This window comes from Pseudophryne corroboree, chromosome 1 (assembly GCF_028390025.1).
Source record: "Pseudophryne corroboree isolate aPseCor3 chromosome 1, aPseCor3.hap2, whole genome shotgun sequence".
Lineage (NCBI taxonomy): Eukaryota > Metazoa > Chordata > Amphibia > Anura > Myobatrachidae > Pseudophryne > Pseudophryne corroboree.
The window spans coordinates 332967843-332991276 of record NC_086444.1 but is presented as its reverse complement, the minus strand read 5'-3'; the positions used below and the strand labels follow the sequence as shown (position 1 = coordinate 332991276).

Here is a 23434-nt window from a genome sequence, read left to right as displayed (position 1 = left end):
TAAACAATCAGAAAATAATAACATATATTTACTGCAGAGGATAGTAACACAGGCGAGTGAACTAAACAATAGGAATGAAAAAAAGTATCTTTGAATACAATTAATACTCGGCAACGACAGGTAGGCACCGCTGTTGTGTGTGTATATATTTTATATTTGTGCGTGTGTATTTATATGTGTATATATATATATATATATATATATATATATAGAAAAAATTATTGCGCCACTTGTGTTCACCAACGTTAAAAATGAGTATAGATCACGACAATAACACTCTGACACTCCCTAAATATTTAAAAGGGCGTCTGCTTAACCCCTAACAGGGATGGCGATTCCCTGTATAATTAAAGGTAGTTGGGGGGAGGGGGTTAGCGACCAATGGTGTCTAAAAAAATTACACTTTAGGTAAATAAATTAAGATACAATTTATTAGTACATAAAAATTCTCCATAAAATTTAAAATGACAAAACCTTTTCTATAAAATGGGATAAAAACTATACATGCAAATATAATACCAGTTAAAAGTGAATAAATAGTAAAAAGATTCCTTAACTTGGTATGTAGTCACTGCCAGATAACCCAACGCGTTTCGTCCTTAAGACTTCATCAAGGGGTGTAGGCAAACTGGGACCAGGCTTCTATTTATACCAGTATTAGTCTGATGTCAATTATGACATCATTTCCTGTTGCTATCACATGATACTTTTTAATAGACTAAGAACTAATAGTTTACATGAGGGAGTTATAAATTTACATACTGTATGAGTCCTATACATAGATCAGTTAACTTATTAGCAGATTTGGAGTTTAGAAAGTCATATAAAATCATCAGAAGTTGCGCCGATGCGCTTTCCGCCCCACTTCCGGTTTTTCGGCGGCGCGTCACTTCCGCCCCACTTCCGGACGCCGGACTGCGCATGCGCCCGCGGCTCTCAGTTCTTCTATTAGTAGGGAGCTGAGTGTAGAGGTTCTTTGTTTTCTTAGCGGCGGCCATCTTTGTGGAGGCTTTTTGTTGATTAGCTCTATGCGGCGGCCATCTTATTGGAGACCAGTAGTACTGACATTTATGGCATAAAGGTGAAAAATAGAAAAAAGGGGAATTAATAACGGAGGCATTACAGCATTTCCTCCTAAATAAACGAGCAACATGTGACCTAAGTGGAGGATTATCCATATGTATATATTGTCTAAATAAATAATATGATATAAAGAAACAGTTGTTTATATAAATGAATATAAAAGCAGTTATTTAAACATTAGCTTGCATAATGCATGTGCAAGTTTGGGCAGTGCTAAATATTTTAAGTGCTTAGTGCAGGTATGAGCACTGACATGATAAATACAGTATGCTAAATATTAGCATAACAATTTATGCAAATTAAGGTGCTGATTAGGGCAGTGAATTACAGTGCTTGATGCAGATAAATAGGGGCAGTGAGGGACGGGGTAGTGTTAGTGTGATACGTATCGTGCTTAGTGAAAAATTAGTATAGCAGTTTTACGGTGTCGCAACTGACATGCTCATGTAGGCTTTTTCAATTAGTTTGGTTACAGTACCTGATCTTCCCAGGTGGTCTCCCTGTTCTGGTACTGATCAGGCCCGACACTGCTTCGCTTCCAAGATCGGACGAGATTGGGCATGTCCAGTGTGGTTTGACTGTAGAAATCACTTACCATACATGTGTCAGCGTTATTTATGATACTGCTATACATATTATGGGAGGGATGGTGAGTGGGATGAGGTGGGGGGGGGGGGGGGGGTTAGGTATGGGGGGGGGGGGGGGATAAAGAGTATATAGTGGTTATTGCATAAATTGTATTTTGTATATCCGACCGTGTAGTCCTGGTGCCAGGAATGAGATTACAGGAACGGCGCAATTTCGTAGTAATCGTTGAATCCCTTTGGATGAAGTGTCTGCAATTGGAAGATCCAATACATTTCTCTTCGTGATAGTCTGTTGGCCAAATCGCCACCTCTTTCACCCAGTTTCACCAGTTCGATAGCTTTAAAAGTCAATGCCTCTGGGTTTGAGTTATGTGTTGAGTTGAAGTGTCTGGATACTGCATGTGTTTCTATTTTATTCTTTATATTGCGGACTTGTTCTTGGATTCTCATTTTGAGGGGTCTCTTTGTCTTTCCCACATATTGCTTACCGCACCCACATTCTAACAGGTAGATTACTGATTGGGTATTGCAATTTATGAAGTCTTTGATTTTGTGAGTCTCCCTTTTTTCCGTGTCTGTAAAGGTCTTCCTCACTGGGTGTAGGTACCTGCAGATATTGCATCGACCGCACTTATAGGAACCAGTGCATTTTGGCATACTTGAAACCTCTTTAGTATCCTTTCGTAACATGCTTGGAGCTAGTGTATCTTTACGATTTTTTGATTTTCTGAAGATGATCTCGGGGCGAGGAGGTAGAATTTCTTTGAGTATTGGATCCATCAGTAGGACTCCCCAATGGTTCTTGAGTGAGTCTCTGATGGTTTTTTCGTGACGGTTATATGTAGTGATAAAGGAGATAGAGTCCTTTTTTGTTTCTTTGGTCCTATATTCAAGTAGTGTTGATCTTTCTACGGCTTTTGCTTTTGTGGCTGCTTCCTCCAGTATATTCGTAGGGTATTCCTTATCTTTGAATCTATGTTTGTATTTCTCAATTTGGGCTTCGTATTCTTCCTGGTTGGTACAGTTTCTCTTTATTCTGTTAAATTGGGAGAAGGGGATATTATTTTTCCATTTCTTTAGATGGTTACTTCTGTAGTGCAGGTAGCTATTCGTATCCACTTCTTTAATGAAGTTTTTTGTCTCGATTTTATTATCCTTACCCATTAAAACCAGATCAAGAAATTCGATAGACTCTGGGTTGATCTTGGATGTAAAGACGAGGTTCATATCATTTTTACTCAGATATTCAAGGAATTCATAAAATTTTTCTTCTGTTCCGTCCCAGATGATTAAAATGTCATCTATATAGCGACGGTAAAAAGTTAAATGTTCCTTAAAATCATGTTTGCCATATATAAAATTCTTCTCCCAACTGCCCATAAAAAGATTTGCGAAGCTCGGTGCAAAAATCGTACCCATCGCGGTCCCACATCGTTGTAAATAAAAATCATCTAAAAATTTAAAATAATTGTGTTGAAGGATAAAAAGCATGACATCACAGATAAAATCTTTATGAATGGTTGTTAATGTTGTATCGTTCTCCAGAAATTCTCTGCATGCGTTTACACCTTTTAGATGATCTATACAGGTATATAGCGATTGCACATCTATTGTTACCCACTTAAAGGTATCTTTCCATACAACATCTTTCAGGGAGTTCAATACGGAAGTGGTGTCCTTTAAAAAAGATGGTAAATCTTTCACGTAGGGTTTTAAAAAGACATCTACGTATTCTGACAAGTTCGATGTAAGAGAATCGATACCCGCCACTATAGGTCTTCCGGGCGGGTTTTCCAGATTTTTGTGGATTTTTGGCAGAAAATAGAAAATGGGGGTAATGGGATCTGATTTAAACAAGAATTGGAATTCTCCCTTTGTAAGAATGTCCGTACGTAGACCATGCACTAGCAGTGTTCTCAGTTCTTCAATAAAAACATCTTTAGGGTCATTGGACAATTTTATATAGGATGTGTTGTCTCCCAGTAGTCTCTCTGCTTCTGTGATATACTTATCACGGTCCATTATGACCAGACCCCCCCCTTTGTCAGCTTGTTTTAAAACAATTTCATGGTTTTTCTGTAGATTTTTTAGTGCCTCTTTTTCTCGATTCGTGATGTTCTTTTCCTTTATTTTCTCCAAATCGGTGTCGCATAAGTCCTTTTTTACCATCTCATAAAAAATGTCGATATTACTTCCTTTTGATTCTAATGGATAAAATTTAGAATTGGGTTTTAATCCTGATTTCGATTGGGTTTCGTAGTTGCTGATAATGGCATTTTCTTTTTTTATAAAATGTCTCTTCAAGGTTAGTTTTCTGATGAATTTATTTAAGTCAATGAAGGTCTCAAATTTATTGAGACCACCTGTGGGTGCGAATGTGAGACCTTTGTTGAGTAATGATATCTCTGGTTTTGATAATGTATGTTTTGAAAGGTTAAAAATTCCTTTTCCCTTCATATCCGTCATTATATCGCTCTTTTCTTGTTCTCTCTTCCTCCTACTGCCCCGTGTTCCTCTTCTTCTGTATATCTTCTTTTCAGTGGTGATGCCAGGCGGACGTCTTCTTTCAAGGAATTTCCTGGTGTTTCTTTTGGTCTTGTTCCTGTTCTCTGGGCTAAAAAAGCTTGGTCACTGTTAGAGTTGAAACGTTGTAATGTTGTGAATCTATTCTGCAACTTTACAGTTGGAGAGGGTGAGATTCCTTCTTGGTTCCGTGATGGCCGTCTTTTTATTGGAACTGTTTTCCAGTACTGTCTATCGGTTCTGTTTAGTTGTTGATTCATGGTTCCGAACCTACTCCAATTCTTTACTTTTCCTTGTTCGTAGTCTGTTTTGTCCCTTAAGAATTTCTTTTCTTTATTTTTAGTGACTTCTCCTTCGATGTGTTCCATTTTTCTATGAAGAACTTTTTCGTTGATTTTAAAGTCCTCTTTTTCCTTATATGGTTCCAATTCAGTTTCTTTGTGTTGGATACTCTTTTCTAGTTCCGAAAGGGAGTTCTTCTTTTCCTCTATCAGGAGTTTCATGAGTTCAATGGAACAGTTATGTAATGTTTTATCCCATTTTTCTAGAAAGGTCGCGTCAAGGTTACCGAATGTGGGTTGTTTGAGGAGTCTAAGTCCCCTAGGAATTCTATTAACTGATATGTAATGCTCCAGACCCTTGATATCCCACCACGTTTTTACTTCTTTAGTGAGGAGTCTTTCTATGCCCCAAAATAATTCATCTAAATCACATGGTGGTGAGGGCTCATTGGGATGTTGTTTCTCATTAAATATTTTTTGGCACCAGTTTTGTCTTTTGGTTGCTCTATCTGAATTTCTCCACATTCTTTTAAGAACGTTGTGATGCACCAGGCAGCAATAAAAAATAGTTGCCCAAGGATTTAAAAATAGAAAAAATTATTGCGCCACTTGTGTTCACCAACGTTAAAAATGAGTATAGATCACGACAATAACACTCTGACACTCCCTAAATATTTAAAAGGGCGTCTGCTTCTGGGACGGAACAGAAGAAAAATTTTATGAATTCCTTGAATATCTGAGTAAAAATTATATGAACCTCGTCTTTACATCCAAGATCAACCCAGAGTCTATCGAATTTCTTGATCTGGTTTTAATGGGTAAGGATAATAAAATCGAGACAAAAAACTTCATTAAAGAAGTGGATACGAATAGCTACCTGCACTACAGAAGTAACCATCTAAAGAAATGGAAAAATAATATCCCCTTCTCCCAATTTAACAGAATAAAGAGAAACTGTACCAACCAGGAAGAATACGAAGCCCAAATTGAGAAATACAAACATAGATTCAAAGATAAGGAATACCCTACGAATATACTGGAGGAAGCAGCCACAAAAGCAAAAGCCGTAGAAAGATCAACACTACTTGAATATAGGACCAAAGAAACAAAAAAGGACTCTATCTCCTTTATCACTACATATAACCGTCACGAAAAAACCATCAGAGACTCACTCAAGAACCATTGGGGAGTCCTACTGATGGATCCAATACTCAAAGAAATTCTACCTCCTCGCCCCGAGATCATCTTCAGAAAATCAAAAAATCTTAAAGATACACTAGCTCCAAGCATGTTACGAAAGGATACTAAAGAGGTTTCAAGTATGCCAAAATGCACTGGTTCCTATAAGTGCGGTCGATGCAATATCTGCAGGTACCTACACCCAGTGAGGAAGACCTTTACAGACACGGAAAAAAGGGAGACTCACAAAATCAAAGACTTCATAAATTGCAATACCCAATCAGTAATCTACCTGTTAGAATGTGGGTGCGGTAAGCAATATGTGGGAAAGACAAAGAGACCCCTCAAAATGAGAATCCAAGAACACGTCCGCAATATAAAGAATAAAATAGAAACACATGCAGTATCCAGACACTTCAACTCAACACATAACTCAAACCCAGAGGCATTGACTTTTAAAGCTATCGAACTGGTGAAACTGGGTGAAAGAGGTGGCGATTTGGCCAACAGACTATCACGAAGAGAAATGTATTGGATCTTCCAATTGCAGACACTTCATCCAAAGGGATTCAACGATTACTACGAAATTGCGCCGTTCCTGTAATCTCATTCCTGGCACCAGGACTACACGGTCGGATATACAAAATACAATTTATGCAATAACCACTATATACTCTTTATCCCCCCCAATACCTAACCCTCCCGCCCCCCCCCCCCCCCCACCTCATCCCACTCACCATCCCTCCCATAATATGTATAGCAGTATCATAAATAACGCTGACACATGTATGGTAAGTGATTTCTACAGTCAAACCACACTGGACATGCCCAATCTCGTCCGATCTTGGAAGCGAAGCAGTGTCGGGCCTGATCAGTACCAGAACAGGGAGACCACCTGGGAAGATCAGGTACTGTAACCAAACTAATTGAAAAAGCCTACATGAGCATGTCAGTTGCGACACCGTAAAACTGCTATACTAATTTTTCACTAAGCACGATACGTATCACACTAACACTACCCCGTCCCTCACTGCCCCTATTTATCTGCATCAAGCACTGTAATTCACTGCCCTAATCAGCACCTTAATTTGCATAAATTGTTATGCTAATATTTAGCATACTGTATTTATCATGTCAGTGCTCATACCTGCACTAAGCACTTAAAATATTTAGCACTGCCCAAACTTGCACATGCATTATGCAAGCTAATGTTTAAATAACTGCTTTTATATTCATTTATATAAACAACTGTTTCTTTATATCATATTATTTATTTAGACAATATATACATATGGATAATCCTCCACTTAGGTCACATGTTGCTCGTTTATTTAGGAGGAAATGCTGTAATGCCTCCGTTATTAATTCCCCTTTTTTCTATTTTTCACCTTTATGCCATAAATGTCAGTACTACTGGTCTCCAATAAGATGGCCGCCGCATAGAGCTAATCAACAAAAAGCCTCCACAAAGATGGCCGCCGCTAAGAAAACAAAGAACCTCTACACTCAGCTCCCTACTAATAGAAGAACTGAGAGCCGCGGGCGCATGCGCAGTCCGGCGTCCGGAAGTGGGGCGGAAGTGACGCGCCGCCGAAAAACCGGAAGTGGGGCGGAAAGCGCATCGGCGCAACTTCTGATGATTTTATATGACTTTCTAAACTCCAAATCTGCTAATAAGTTAACTGATCTATGTATAGGACTCATACAGTATGTAAATTTATAACTCCCTCATGTAAACTATTAGTTCTTAGTCTATTAAAAAGTATCATGTGATAGCAACAGGAAATGATGTCATAATTGACATCAGACTAATACTGGTATAAATAGAAGCCTGGTCCCAGTTTGCCTACACCCCTTGATGAAGTCTTAAGGACGAAACGCGTTGGGTTATCTGGCAGTGACTACATACCAAGTTAAGGAATCTTTTTACTATTTATTCACTTTTAACTGGTATTATATTTGCATGTATAGTTTTTATCCCATTTTATAGAAAAGGTTTTGTCATTTTAAATTTTATGGAGAATTTTTATGTACTAATAAATTGTATCTTAATTTATTTACCTAAAGTGTAATTTTTTTTAGACACCATTGGTCGCTAACCCCCTCCCCCCAACTACATATATATATATATATATACATACATACATACATACGTACATATACACACACACGCACACACACACTCATATATCTATCTATCTATCTATCTATCTATCTATCTATCTATCTATCTATCTATCTATCTATCTATCTATCTATCTATAAGCCATATATTATCTATGTATATATACACAGTAATGTGCAAAAGTTTTAGGCAGGTGTGGAAAAATGCTGCAAAGTAAGAATGCTTTCACAAATAGAAGTGTTATAATTTATTTTTATCAGTTAACAAAATGTAAAGTGAAAGAACAGAAGAGAAATGTAAATCAAATCAATATTTGGTGTGACCACCCTTTGCCTTCAAAACAGCAGCAATTCTTCTAGGTACACTTGGTGCTGTGTGGAATGCAAAGGGTGGTCACACCAAATGTTGATTTGATTTCTCTTCTGTTCATTCACTTTGCATTTTGTTAATTGATAAAAATAAACTATTAACACTACTATTTTTAAAGCATTCTTATTCTGCAACATCTCTCTCTCTCTCTCTCTCTCTCTCTCTCTCTCTTTCTCTCTCTCTCTCTCTCTCATATATATATATATATATATATATATATAATCTATTGGGGAAGTATCTGGAGGATCCACCCATAGCCTCTACCCTGTCTGAGGATGTGCATGGAGGGTAATAAGACTCTTCCCTCTTACAGGGTACGTTTTTAGCTTAACTTGGTGGTAAATGGGTGGTGGGGTAGAGAGAAGAGTTGAAGGTGGAGCCAGAAGCAGAACTCTGGGAGGCAACGGAGTCATCTGCCGCCGGGCTCCTGCACTGAAGGGGGGCTCCTCTCCTCCCATTCTGTGACACCATTGAATTCATTTAATTGATAGCTGTCGCTGTTTTTTCAGTGGCCGACTTCCTCACTAGTCCCTGCACCTTACAAATCACACCCTCTTTATTATACTGAATATACACATTTTACAAGTATCACACCCAGGATTAGAAGCCACAACCTATTACACTGGAAGCAGACACCTTACTGATGAAGCTATTTGCTCCTGTATAGGAAATATGAGAATTTTAACTATATGAAGATACTTCTCTGACAATTACACGTAACTTCATATAGGGGCTAATTCCAAGTTGATCGCAGCAGGAAATTTTTTAGCAGTTGGGCAAAACCATGTGCACTGCAGGGGGGGCAGATATAACATTTGCAGAGAGAGTTAGATTTGGGTGGGTTATTTTGTTTCTGTGCAGGGTAAATACTGTCTGCTTTATCTTTACACTGCAAATTGGATTGCAGATTGAACTCACCACACCCAAATCTAACTCTCTCTGCACATGTTATATCTGCCTCCCCTGCAGTGCACATGGTTTTGCCCAACTGCTAACAAAGTTCCTGCTGCGATCAACTCAGAATTACTCCCATAGTTAGAATTCTCATGCTTCCTCTACAGGAGCAAATAGCTCCATCAGTAAAGTGTCTGCTGTCAGTGTAATAGGTCATGGGTTCTAATCCTGGGTATGACTGCTAAGAAATGTGTGATTTAAAATAAAATACAATTAAATGTATAAATACAGTATATAAATTGTTTTCAGAACACTACACACACACACACACACACACACACACACACACACACACACACACACACACACACACACACACACACACACACACACGCGCACGCACACATACATACATATATTTATCATAATATAGGAAATAGGGGGGCACCAATATTTATCTTGCCTCCGGGCGACTGTGATGAACTTACGCCACTGGGTGGAGCTCAGGTGGAACAAGGGAGAAAGGAACATATGAAGTGGGAGGTGAGAAGGGCAGCGCAGGGTTGGTCCCACAGGAGGGACTAGCCCAGAGTAACTAGCCACATACTGTAGTAGTCAGAGCTACATTAGGTGCAGGGGAAAGGAGGGCCCAGGAGGCAGGAGGAGAAGGGCTATAGGGAGGAAGGAAGTGGCGCAGCCAGAAAGGAGGATTATATCCGGCAATACTACAGACACACACTGCTTGAGGTAACCCTAGGTGGCAACCCACGTACCACTACATTTACTGATGCCTCTCAAATGATAGGGGGGGTAGGGGGTAATGGGGGCCAGGGCAGGTCACCCCCAACCCCCTGTTCCGACACCTATGGATGTATGTATATCTCCCTCAAGTATGCCCTGTGATGTAATTCCCTAACGTACAGTGCAGCCCTCCCTCTGAAGCACAGGAAGTCTATTTTGCCAGGACAGTGCACTGTCTGTACCCTGTGTTTAACTGAAATACCCTATAAACAATGACTTACGTTTCAGCAGGTTTGTAGATTTAATGCAAACATTGCTGTATATTTATTGGTTTGTTCCAAGAGTCAGAGTGATTTGTGATTTGCAATCTCAGACCCACAACCGAACCAACAGAATATGTTACAGTTCATAACCAATAACGGCTTCTCCCAGAAGTGTCCTTGTTTCGACACTGAAAATATTTAACTCTTGGTTATTTATTTTACATTTTGGACTATACATCTTGAATCTCACAAATAATTGCAACTGATATCTTTACCATTTCCTTTATGAGATCTAAAAGTAAAATTGACCTAGGTGCAAGCTTTAACTACTCAGAAATTCTATGTGAATTTACCGCCATCAACAGAGCTTTGGTATTTTCTACAGAAGTACAGTACATGCCGTAAAGTACAGATGTGTCCTTATACAATACATCTAGCTTCAATACGCCATGCACCGCGAGATGTCTGGCGTGAGTGAGCCGGCAGTTTCCGTGAATTTCTACTAACGTTGGGTGTCTTTTTTTTTTTTGCAGGTAATTTGTCTTATTAACATTGTTGTGCTTATAAGATGCACAGGAAGACTGCTGATTGAAATGATATGCGGCATGCCTATATTCAGTGGGCAGCTGCGGCTGTACCTGTATACGAGATGCCATGTTACAGTGTTTTCCAGGAAAATATTAACGTAGCATTTCGTATGCAGATACAGCCTCATTCGCACACACAATTAAAAACATAATTTTAATCAACAGAGACGGCTTGTGCATGTTCTTTGCACAGCGATGCGAATAAGGCACATTTTTTTGGGGGGGGGAAATGCACAAAAAGACATTCGGCGTTAGTAAACACGCTTACGACTAGGCGTGACTAGAAGGGCTGTTTAGCATGAGTGCAGCAACGAGGTGAGAGGACACATCTGTAGGATTTGTATAGCTGCAGTCTTTCAGCTAAATTTAATGTAATCGTAATAAATAATAAAAATAAAATCTGACAATGCTGCTGGGAGTACTGTATGTGCCATATTTGTACTGAGAACATTTTTACTGCAGTCATTCAGCAGTAGTTTCTCTGTTTCTCTATTATCAGTCAGTAACTACTTTTAAATCTCCTGACCTTACACTTGTTGTAACCTTTATCCATAATGTATTTTAATGAACCAATTTCACTTTTTTCCCCATATTATACACCAAAAATATTCCCAGAAACAGTACTCCTTGTTTTCATAGTGCTGTACTGAAGTCTATTCTGGTGTGGCCCTGGAAGTATACAGTAATTTATGTTTTGATAATGTAAAAAAATCCAGAATATTGCACAAACTATTATACAGGAGGGTGAGAGGAGCGCAGGGACGGCCAGTCCGCATCAAGAGCAACACATCACAACAGACAGTATCTATAATCAATACTTAAAGTGAGGGGTCAAAAAAATACTGGGAGTTTTTCCATAAACCCCATATCTTATCAAATTTCAGTAGTGAATTTCGTTTAGTATACATAAAGCGTTTGTGAGAAAGAGTATCATTTACAAGAGCAACCATGTGTAAGCATTTTACATGTTCAACTACACGGTAGATCACTGTAAGTAAGTGTAAACTGCCTGGTCTGCTTTTCTTCTTTTTTTTTACTTGGTTGTGTGTAAAAACTCCTATAGTTATGTTTCTATGCCCGTTGAATATGGATGTGATTGTATTTGTTATTGTTGAGCTGTTATTTTAATCCGCCACAAATACACAGACGGCCGACTTGGTCATAACCTGAAAGTCAATGTCCTGGTTTGTGTGCTGATGACTGAATCTACATAACTATGGGGTCTATTGAGACCCAGACACAGCCGCACACCTGTACGCAGTGGCTGCATCCAGAGTGTCTGAGCATGTGCACCGGCGGAGAGACGATGACACGGCATTGCAGGCAAAATGGGGGGGGGGGGGTGTCAGGAGTGTCACACACAGCCACTTCGGGGAAAAAATAGCGCCGGACCGCCTACCAGCGCAGCCAGGCTGCACACGCAGAGGTCATCCTCAAATCAGTGCGTCCGCAAGACCACACACATGCTGGGCGGCCTTGCCCTGTGCTGGGCAGTCCCCAGCATGTGAGAAGATGGACGCAGATCTTGCAGTGGATGCAACAATCGGTGTCCATCTCTGAACGTGTCCTATGTTTCCCCTTCCCCCACTAGTGACTGATTTCATCCATACGCCAACCTCTGGGTACAGGCTTATTGAGAGCTGTTTTGCCCCCTGCACCCCCCCCCCCCCCCACACACACACACACACACACACACGCACACACACACACACACATTGACCACTCACGGCTTGCTTCTACAAACATAGTAAGTCTCTCCACCTCACCTCTTGCCTTGGACTGTATTGTTATATTTATAGTTATCCTATGCATATATGTAAATTATATTGCTTGTAAAGGTTTGGTGCTGCGGATGCCTTGTGGCGCCCTACAAATAAAAGATAGTAATAATAGTAGCAGTTGCAACCAGTGGCATTAATCTGGCATTTCTGGTTATATTCTTTATTGAGTATTGCAAAAAAAAATATTTTCTATAGTTTGAACTTTGCAATGTACATAGGCCATACTATACATCCAGCCTGTATCGGAGTAATTTCCCGTTATGCCAACGTGGTCAGGAGATCGGAGAAATCAAACCTGTTGGACAATCTCTATTCCCCGATTCTGACCTGAAAATAATCGGAATCTGCGGGTTGGAGATTTTTAACATGATGGATTTCCTAGATTCCTTAATGAATCCTGAGCATCGGATCGCCAGTCATCAGAATGGGGAATTGTGGCCTGCATTAGATGTGATAACAGTGATCAGGGACCAATGAAAGGTTAATATTAACAATGTTCCTGCGCTCCGTCTGTGTCTTCCTTTGCCATGTGGATCACCGTATAATTTACATCTATGATACACACAGCACACACTTTTTTCAGACACTTATGTGGCTGCTTTTACTTTTTTATTTTTTTTCACAACATGACCTTTTTTTAGTGCAAAACATTAGAATACATTCTATCCCATTTGGTATTTCAATTTACAGTTGCCATAATACTCTTTGAAAGCTGCATTTGCAGCATGAGAATTTACTTTCCATGATAGAAACTAACACAAAGTTTCCAGTTCTTAGAACAACAGAGTTGGGACGTGACACAAAGAGCCTGATTCTGATTTGGGTGTAAAGCAGAACAAAAAACACGTAACTGTGCATCTGGGCAGCCCGTGCTGCATTGGAGGTGGGACAGATGTAACATGTGCAGAGTTACTGTATGTGAGAGGGGCATGTCCAAACTCAAATCTACTGTATATTGCAGTATAGAATAAAGCTGCCCAGGATTTGTGGGTTACATGCAAAAGCAGATAGTATTTACCCTGCATACAATAAAGTATGCATTTGCAGTTCATTATGGTATGTCCAGGTGCATAGTTACTTGCCCCTTTTTGCTTTACTCCCACCTGAGAATCAGGCCCAAACTATCTGGACTCCATAGCAACACATTTTAGATGAGGGGTTCAGTCTTCCAGATGAGCAAACTGGAGACCTCTCCCACAGTCTATTCAGCATTATCAGGGCACCCTCTCTGCTGGGCACTATAGTAGTTATATACAAATGTGTCCCCATACACCTAGCCCATACACTATACGTCATGAGACACCCGGCGCAACTGAGCCACTTTGAGAGCAGTAGCATACCATCTTTTGTTTTCATTTTGTGTCTTTTGTCGCATTAGCCACAGCAAATCACTGCTCACAGTGTACTAGAGAGCTGGGCTACGCCAGCTATATATGAATTAGGTTTAATCACGTACAGATGTATAAATGTCACTCAATTATATTGGTCAATGCAATGGAGTTTTGTCACCTCCAATTGTTTTATTTCTATGAATAAGATGCACATTTTGAGCAAAAAAGACACTTGGAGCAGCCAGGTTGCCTGTGACCTGGAGCACAGAGGGGATGTTTCTCGAGACTAGTGCCACAGAAGACTGCTACAGTAGTAGTTCCACCACTGCTACTAGGCATATAGTACCTGACAAACAGGGCCACGAGAAGTGGAGGGGAGGGTACTGATTACCTGGGCCCAGCTTGCTGGAGGGGTCTGGGTCTGCCCCCTCTTACCTGTCTGGCTCTGCAGCAGCCTCTCTTCCCAGCCCAGCATATTGCTGTGTGCCGAACTGCAGTGTGACCACCCTCTGGATTAGCTCCTGTCTGTGGGGCGCCCCCCTGTTCAACACGCAGCACTGTATGTAGGGCACACAACCCAAGAATCCAAGTCTGGCCCAGCTCTCTACGGCTCTGCTGGCAAAAATATGGTGTCTAAAGTAAATATGTTCTCTGTGTGGGTGAATTGTAGAGCATATGGATTATTCCATATTTACTTTATATATAGCTACATGAGAGACATTTTCTGGGCATGAATGACATATTTATAAGTACTGTGGACCTATTATTTGTGGGAATAATGCAATCACTTACAGGAATTCTGGGTATGGACCCATCTTGATTAATCTGCATACCCGTACATCAGGTGTGCCAAGAGAGATCTGTCCGATCCCTTTCCAAAAAGTCAGCTAATGAGGCCTTGCTCTGAAAAGCACAGTGTTTTCAAGCTTGGCTTCATTATTGCAGTCTCCATATTTCAGATCTCTGCCACAGTGCCTCTCCCCCAGCATCTTAAGTACCACCGATATTCTTAATTGTGATAATGTTCTAAATACACCTGTTTTTGGAGATTAAATCAAATTTTTAGCTTCATTAATCAACTCCTTCAAACAGTTGGATGTTTTACTGCATGTACTGTATTGTGCAGCTTCTGAGTACACAGAGTACAGCAGTCCACAGGAGAGCTGCCACCTACAACTGTACATCACGCCTCGGGCAAAATAACAGGTAGTAGAAGAAAGAGAGGGAGGGCCACAAAACAGTATGTGTAAATTGCCGTTATACATTACTAGTATGTTACAACCTTCTGCCGGGGATCTGTTATTTACATTACATTATACTCCTGTTTATCAGTGTTATGTATAAATCCTGCCTATTAGATTTGACTGCAGGGATCCCGACCGAATCCCTTATACTGTACTTCCACAAGTGCTCTATTGCTGTGACCCATTTACAGTGGATATGCAAACACATCATGACATAATGAGCTATGGTGTTTTGAATGTAAACATGCAACAACTTTCTGAGTGTTAGTGGCTTACGTTGTGCAGTAACTTTCAGTGTGCACCACAGGCAGGTACAACCACCTGAATAATCACATGTAGGACATACAATAGTTCCATGTATCGCACATGAGGGTTCCTTGATGGATCTTATTCTTGTGATACAATAAATGAAATGGCTTTGTAACACTGATGTGGGCAGCCTTATGACTAGACAGTAATTAGCCAGTCTCGTGATGTGTGCTGCATCTAACCGTCACAATGGCTGTCTGTGTGCAGCATCTATCCCTGCATGGTCCTATTCTTACTATAGCATTGATATGCCAAGCTATCATTATTTGTATTATCTTATGTGACACCAGCCAAGCTCCTAATCATGTCTTTATTTTCACAGATTCCCATTCAGAGCATGAACCTTTCCTTCACAGAGTAAACTTGCATGCCTTATGTTTTCCATTGCCTCTAAAACTAACCGTCTTTATTTTTTTTTCTTTCTCTTTCTCTCTACTTCTCTTTCCATGTTTTCTTTCCTTTTCTTGCACTTTTTTGGTACCGTGTTTTAAATTTTTTGTTGTTGGTCCATTCTGTTTTCTTTTATTGTGTATGATCTTGTGAAGTGTTCTAAGACTAGTGCCACAGACCCTGCTTTACAGGAGCAGCTGGAGTTTTCCCCTCAGCATCCTCACAGTAAAAAACTGTTCAGTATTCCTGAAGTTGCAGAGGAAGAAAGTGGAGAACACTCAGAGATCTCTCACAGAGGGAGTTCTGTAAGCATGGCTTACAGAACAAGAGAACTCATAGCTAGGAATAATAGAATGCCGAGGGCTAGTAGTCAAGATGGGAGACATCAGAATCCATGGCATTTCTCAAAGTGTAGGATTAATGGGGTCCCGGCATACTCAGATGATTTAACATGTGAAGGGGGCAAGATCACAACTCTCTCCAAAAGCCCAGACAGCGGCTTGGATTGCGGAAGTGAAGAGGAAGAAGCACGCTTTATTTTCAGGAAAGGCTCCAACACCGTTGCTAGAAGTGCCACACATGAGCTGCAACAAAGTCCTGTATGCTCTAGAGAGACAAATCAGATGTTGACTCGCAGAAAAACCCTCACCAGGCAAAGCAGCGTAGAGGAGGATTTTGGTGATGTCAGCACAGGCTTTGTAGATAACACAAGCAGTTCCAAGTGCCAGATTGAAAACCGGGAACTGACGCCATGTGTCAGAGATTTACATAACAAAGACTATGCATGCCGGAACTCAGACGTTTGTCATAAAAACTGTAGCAAAGCAATTCTAAGGCCAACTCACAGAGACACCGAAAACTCTCTGGTGTGTTAAATAAAAACTCCTTTTGCCATCTGCTTGCCAAATAATTTTTTTTCTTCTTTGTTTTTTTTTGGGGCTTTTTTATGGGATCACTTTGTTGATTGCCTCTTATTTGCCTTGCTGTAGACGTCCTTATTAACCAGCAGCGCTTTACAGGCTTCTAGATCATGCTGTCTTTTTGGTTTTGCTTGTACTGTAGTTGCAAAAATATGCTGTCTTTTCTGTTTTTTTTTTATTGCAGAGAAAGTATAATTGCAAATCTTTTAATTTTTATATTTATTTTACAGGACAACTGAAATTACATTTTAATTAAGGGTTAGCTGAAGGTTCATTAATAAACATGTTTGATTAAAATACCCATTGAGATTTTCCTCTATCATCCCACCAGACAATCTAGTTTTTGCCATTCATGTCATTATTTGGTACTATGGTGTGTAATTGTGTACTAAAAAACTGTTATGTGCAAGGTCACAGACATACTGTATTAGTCATGGCTTTCCCCGGAATCAGCCTAGCAGATGTTTGTGATTGGCACAGAAGCCTCGGGGGATTATGGGTTACCTTTCGGTAACCCCTCCTCTTTAATGGCAAGTCCATAGTTTTGTTCTAAACCACAAAACTTATCAAATTTGATCTTTAGACTATTGAAACTCAATTACTACCAGTGGGGTTCTTATTAGAGGGCTTTTCTGCCTTCAGATGGCATTACCTTATTGCCATAGATATTTCAATAAAAAGTAGCTATTTCATTTTAACGTCTTGCTGGAATATTGTCCATGTGTTTATATACCTGCTCAGAGTTGGCTATTTCCATTGCTCTGGATACAGTACAACACCGCGGAACTGTGACATGTGCTAACCAAAATAAAAAAAAGTTGCAAGAGGGTATATGAAAGACAATAAAAGGGAGCCCCATAAAGGTTGTTCTGTGCTTCAGTAAGTATCAATTACTCCTGTCTCTATATAATATACTGAATATACTAATATCTGCCTACACATAAAACAGATCATAGGTCAGGGTGCGGATGTAATATAGGTACAGAGATCATCAGAAGAGAGAGTGTCCATAACCACTGTCCGTGGACTCTTATTTTCCAGTGTTATTACCACTTTTCCATATGTATTAAAAGGAAATCCAACTTCACCTTTGTTTTCTCTGAATAATGCCGACACAGTAGTCCGCTATGGGAGCGACGTGCGCCGGAAACTTAAAACTGACAAAAAGCTGATATTTTAAAATCAATCTAAATCGATGTTGTGTTTCTGGGGCTTAAGCACACATTTACTAACACTTAAAAATGAATATATAAAAAAAATAATCTGTTAGTAAATGCAGGTTTTTAGCTACTAAAACACAGTATCGATTTAGATAAAAATATACCCCTAGGGCCGCAAACTAGCAATTATGTATTGCATCATCACTAAGTTTATGTAATACAGGGGAACAGAGATTATCAGTGGTAAGTTTCCATAATACCTGTCCGTGATGCATTGCAGCGCTAAACCATCCTGCATCGCTGTCATATCTCTTAGCGTTCACCTAAGTGACTAAGCATGAGCGACCGGAGGCAGGGACGGGCCTGTATCCACTGGTGGTGTTATGACACTTGACAAGTGTGGAAAAGCTCAGCTCTTTGTCAGTTGATGAGGTGCAGTGTGCTTTACCGCAGTCTGATTTTTAATAAATATGGAGAGTAATAACTCCAATTGTCTATAAAGATAGCTATAAATAATGATATACAGGGCAGCAATGTAATCATGTCATACTTTATTATAGAGTAAATGATTATGATAAACCCCAAATACTCTGACGTGTCAGCAATGTAATAACTACTCAAGTACACCACTGATTACATTTCTACATCACGCGATACCTGGAATTCCCACCACACCACCACCTGTATGTTTAGATCATTGTTGTATTTGTGAACTCTCTCTTGTACGTTATACAGTAACTTCTGTTTGGATTGTTATGTTGTAGATACATTTGTAGATTTATTTATACTGAATATTTTAAAGAGAGTAAACTTCAAAGCATCTCCAATATATAACTAAAAATGTGCAACCTACAAAACAATCTACTTTACAATATGCAACATAGGTGGTCATTCCGAGTTGTTCGCTCGGTATTTTTTTTTTGCATCGCAGCGATTTTCCGCTAACTGCGCATACGCAATGTTCGCACTGTGACTGCGCCAAGTAAATTTGCTATGCAGTTAGGTATTTTACTCACGGCATTACGAGGTTTTTTCTTCGTTCTGGTGATCGTAATGTGATTGACAGGAAGTGGGTGTTTCTGGGCGGAAACAGGCCGTTTTATGGGAGTGTTTGAAAAAACGCTGCCGTTTCTGGGAAAAACGTGGGAGTGGCTGGAGAAACGGAGGAGTGTCTGAGCGAACGCTGGGTGTGTTTGTGACGTCAAACCAGGAACGAAAAGCACTGAACTGATCGCACTGGAAGAGTAAGTCACGAGCTACTCAGAAACTGCACAGAGACGTCTTTTCGCAATATTGCGAATCTTTCGTTCGCAATTTTGATAAGCTAAGATTCACTCCCAGTAGGCGGCGGCTTAGCGTGTGCAAAGCTGCTAAAAGCAGCTTGCAAGCGAACAACTCGGAATGAGGGCCATAGTTTACTCTGTCAGGTACTTTGTGTTCTCATTTGGATTGTTGGTTCGGTAAACCTTGTTAGTGTACGGTCTGTTTGGTACTTGGTCACTAGATGGCACTCTAGTTCCCACGTGTCTGAACGTTTGCTGACAATTCCACTATAACTTTTACTACACAATTCCCTATCATTTTGTCAGTGAGGTTCTTTTTTCTTTTTGATAAGGAAACAATATCTCATTAAAGATATATATATATATATATATATATATGTGTGGTTATCTACATAAACATTATGATATTGATCAGAATGTACTCTGCGGGGCAAATCTTATCCTATAAAGCTACAGTGACCATGCATAGAATAGTAACTATTATTCGGAGGTGAATCTATCAGAGCTGCAGTGTTGCAATCAGATACAACCCTGACCTAGAGTAATAGGGTACACATTATAGTTGCTGATATCTGGCATTTTTCTACAATCAAATAAGACTTTGCCTCATAGTCACTTTGTCTGTCATCTCCCCAAAAATTAGAGTGACTAGAATTCTAGAGGACACATCAGCAGAAAAAGCAGGAGATGTATGAAAAAAGAAGAAATCCTTGAAGTGCAAGCATTTATATAAGAGACACCAATATATATATATATACATACAGATGTGTCCTTATACACCTAGCTTCTATATACGCCATATGAGGCAAAACACCTGCCACGACTGAGCCGCACCAAGACCTGTAGCGCACCGTTGCATTCTTTAAATTTGCGCCTTATCTGTAGAAGCAGCAAAAAACCCCTCTGAGTGTACTACAGATGCTGGCCTTCGTCTGAAGTAGTTTTGAACATGTACATGTGCAAGACGAAGCACTGAGGAATTTGGCATAAAAAGAATCATCCGCTGCGGCATCATAGCACTGTGTACACAGATTCAGACTCAGTTGACACAGATGTACAAATCACGCACAACAAATTGACAAGTTTAATTTATCAGAGTAGTTGCCGCTCTTGGTTGTTTTATTTATTGGAATAAGATGCACAATTTGAGCAAGACAGATGCTCGGTGTGGTAGAGTCACCTGGGACCGGGCGCTCAGAGGGGCTTTTTGGCACGACGGATGCCAGTGTACAAGGACACATCTGTATATGTATTTAAAATATATATTACATTGTTATAGCTTATTGAGCAATAATATGTTGCTAGAGGGTGACAGGTGTACATTATTGTAGAGTTTGTTTAGTGTTTTTGTATCAGTGTCATGTTTGTTGAAGAGCTATTGATAGACACTGTTTCTAGTAGCTGTACATGACCTCTCATGATTACGAAACAGAACACTCTATAATCCCCCTTGATACTCTAGTGGTTTTGGTTTATAGGTTTTCACCAACATTTACTGTAATGTATATGACATGCGTTATTTCATAGGTTTTGGGATAACTAACATTTTAGCATGTACGATATGAGTGGTACCTCCCACTGTTTACTATTTATTATCTTTCAGCTAACCTTTCAATTAAAAGTAAAGTTTAGTTTCCTTTATGGCTTTTGCTTTAAGCTGTAGTTTGAAATGATCTTATTGTACATTCATGTGTAGTGTAGACTGATCGTGTTTTCTGTCTGTGTTCAGCTTCTAGGTAATCACTCTACTTTAGGAAGAATGGAAAGAGGGGATCACCCAGCTCGACGGTTCTCTCATGGTAGTACGCAAAGACCTCGACCTATGATGGTTCCATCAATTGGTTAGTTTAATAGATTGCTGCGTTATGTATTATCTGTTTATCTTCCCTGTGTGGTTTGAGAGAGAGGAAATGTTATGTTTCATAAAGTGCACCATGTTATTAGCTGCAAACTGTTATACTCAAGTATTGTACTTTACTTCAATGTGTGCGAGTCCCTTTAGCAGCTAATGAAATAAGGTAAAAGTAATTTATTAATATTTATCCTGTTTCTCTCTGAGTAATTTTGAAGAATACTGTAGTTGCAAAATGGTGTGTTCTTTGGACATAGTGGATTTTTATTCTTCTTTTATTTATATGGTGCCATCTAGTGTCTGTAGTGTGGTACAGGGAAAATGACATTGAAAGCAACCAATTCAATATAATAAACAGTTCATACATAAATAGTGAAATAATAAGCCAGAAGAGTGAGGACAGTTACAACTATATCACTCAGTGACCCAGTGGTAAAGGGTGAGAGGACAGAAAGATTATTGAAATGAGTTGGCACATTTTTCAGGTAGTTTCTTGTTATACGTAAGGAAGAACAGCCTTTTCCACGCCACAAAACAGGTTGCATCTACCACCTCCACCTCAGAAATGGGGATCCCATGTTTAATTGGATGAATGTTGCAGCTCCCATTTTGACTTTAGCAGAGAAGCACTTTGACCAAGGTAAAAAAAAAAATTTGAAATATCTTTGATGCCACAATTCCCTGCAAATGAAGTTATTGCACCCCTGCGCACTTCACTGGAGAAGTAGGTAGGATGTGGAAGTGGTGTCTACTTTCCTGGAAGAACTTCCCCAAATGTAAGAATCTCCCAGAAATACCTGTATAATAGGCAAGCTTACAGATGGAGCCTCGGTCATCTAGCCTTCTCTGTTGCGCCTAGGTGCACCAAGGTTTATTAGCATAAACCCTTCATCTATTGTTCTCAGCTGCAATACAATACAGAGAACAATACCGCAGGGGATTAAGTCATTACAGCAGGGTTTAAGTCCGACAGCACTGGCTCAATTAATCCTATTAAAGGGATAGATGAGCAGGGCTCCATCTGTATGTAGGCTGGATCTTCCTTGTAACTAACACTTTGTACACTGTATTTGCAGTTTAGCCACGTGCCCACAAACTTAGGTGTCCCCAAAACTGGAAAGTAAGCGCACACCTCAAAGTTCACATTGGCGCTGTAGTATAAGGACAGTCATTTACTGTGTGAACCTTTGTGTGTTATAAATGACCTGTTTTCTTAAATATAAAACCCCTCCTAGCACAAGTTAAAATGATTCTGTTTCATGTGCAATCAATATGACTATGCTTCTAGTAAAGCATCCACACTATGAGTTATCAATGAGTTTTATCATACGCAACAAGTTTTAAAACTCGTTGCGTATGATAAATGGTGCTCCAGCCAATCATCAGCTGTTGTGTTTGAAAAATGACAGTAGGGAGCTGATTGGCTGGAGTACTATTTATCATACGCAATGTCCAGGGCCGTAACTACGTGTGTGCCAAGTGGGCTTGGCACACAGCGCAGTTGCCCTGAGGGCGCACGGCCAGCGGCATGTAATGAGTCAAATTGACTCATTACATGCCACCTCTGCTGTGTGCGCCGTGCTGTGGAGGGAGAAGAGGACTAGCGCCGGGCAGCGGAGAAGGAGGAGGAGGGAGGGAGAGCAGGGAGCCGCAGCAGCGCTATGTCATTGGTAGTAAGCACCGCTGCAGCATCCCCCTCTCCTTCTGTATTGGCTGCCCGGCGCTGCTGTGGATGCTGGGATGCGGTTCCTCTATCCCAGCATCCACAGCAGCGCCGGGCAGCCAATACAGAAGGAGAGGGGGATGCTGCAGCGGCGCTTACTACCAATGACATAGCGCTGCTGCGGCTCCCTGCTCCCCCTCCTTCTCACCTCACTGCCTGCACCGAGGGAGCTGCACGAGGAGCCTGACTGCCAGCAGGGAGATGGTAAGTATATCTCTCTTTCTCTTAGGGGGTCACCGTCTGCCGCAATATGTAAAAAGGGGGATGGCTGCCGCAATGTGTAAAAAGGGGGACTGGCTGCCGCAATGTGTAAAAAGGGGGACTGTCTGCTGTAATGTGTAAAAAGGGGGACGCTGTCTGCTGTAATGTATAAAAGGGGCTCTACCTGGTGTAGTGGCGCTACTGTGCAGCGTAATTTGAATAATGTAGACTACTGTGCACCGTAGTATGAATTGCTATTATTTTGTGACCACGCCCCTTCCCCGTGAAGCCACACCCCTATAAATTTTTTGTGCGCCTGTGGCACGCGCTGCCCCTATCTTACATGGGGGGGCGCCACTGTAATTTCTTGCACACAGCGCTAAAATGCCTAGTTACGGCACTGGCAATGTCTTTTAAAGCTTGTTGCATATGACAAAACTCATTTTCATGTGTACTGATTTAAGGTCATACTTTGATGTCATAAAATGCCCTGCTTGCAGTTACTTTTGTCAGTTGTAGTTCTGCACCATATTAATTTTACTACATTTGACAAGATAACAGAGTGCAAGGTGACATATGAGATCCCATCATCCAATGAGAAGGCTTTA

At 40.4% G+C, this 23434-nt stretch overlaps 1 protein-coding gene and 2 pseudogenes across 27 annotated transcripts in view; 2 read left to right on the top strand and 1 right to left on the bottom strand.

Moving 5' to 3' along the window:
- The window catches only part of RIMBP2 (RIMS binding protein 2), a 1046283-nt gene that overhangs the window by 918686 nt on the left and 104163 nt on the right, over window positions 1-23434 (top strand). For 20 of the 27 annotated variants that reach the window (XM_063964621.1, XM_063964623.1, XM_063964618.1 and 17 more), the window contains 2 exons: window positions 15843-16553; window positions 20780-20891. In XM_063964621.1, coding sequence (XP_063820691.1) covers window positions 15843-16553; window positions 20780-20891 — 823 coding nt within the window. Of the gene's footprint in view, window positions 1-15619; window positions 15655-15842; window positions 16554-20779; window positions 20892-23434 lie in introns of those variants that run through there. The other 7 variants (XM_063964636.1, XM_063964634.1, XM_063964635.1 and 4 more) reach the window with 2 other exon arrangements.
- On the bottom strand, window positions 1550-1669 carry LOC134940178 (5S ribosomal RNA; annotated as a pseudogene).
- On the top strand, window positions 6454-6573 carry LOC134940166 (5S ribosomal RNA; annotated as a pseudogene).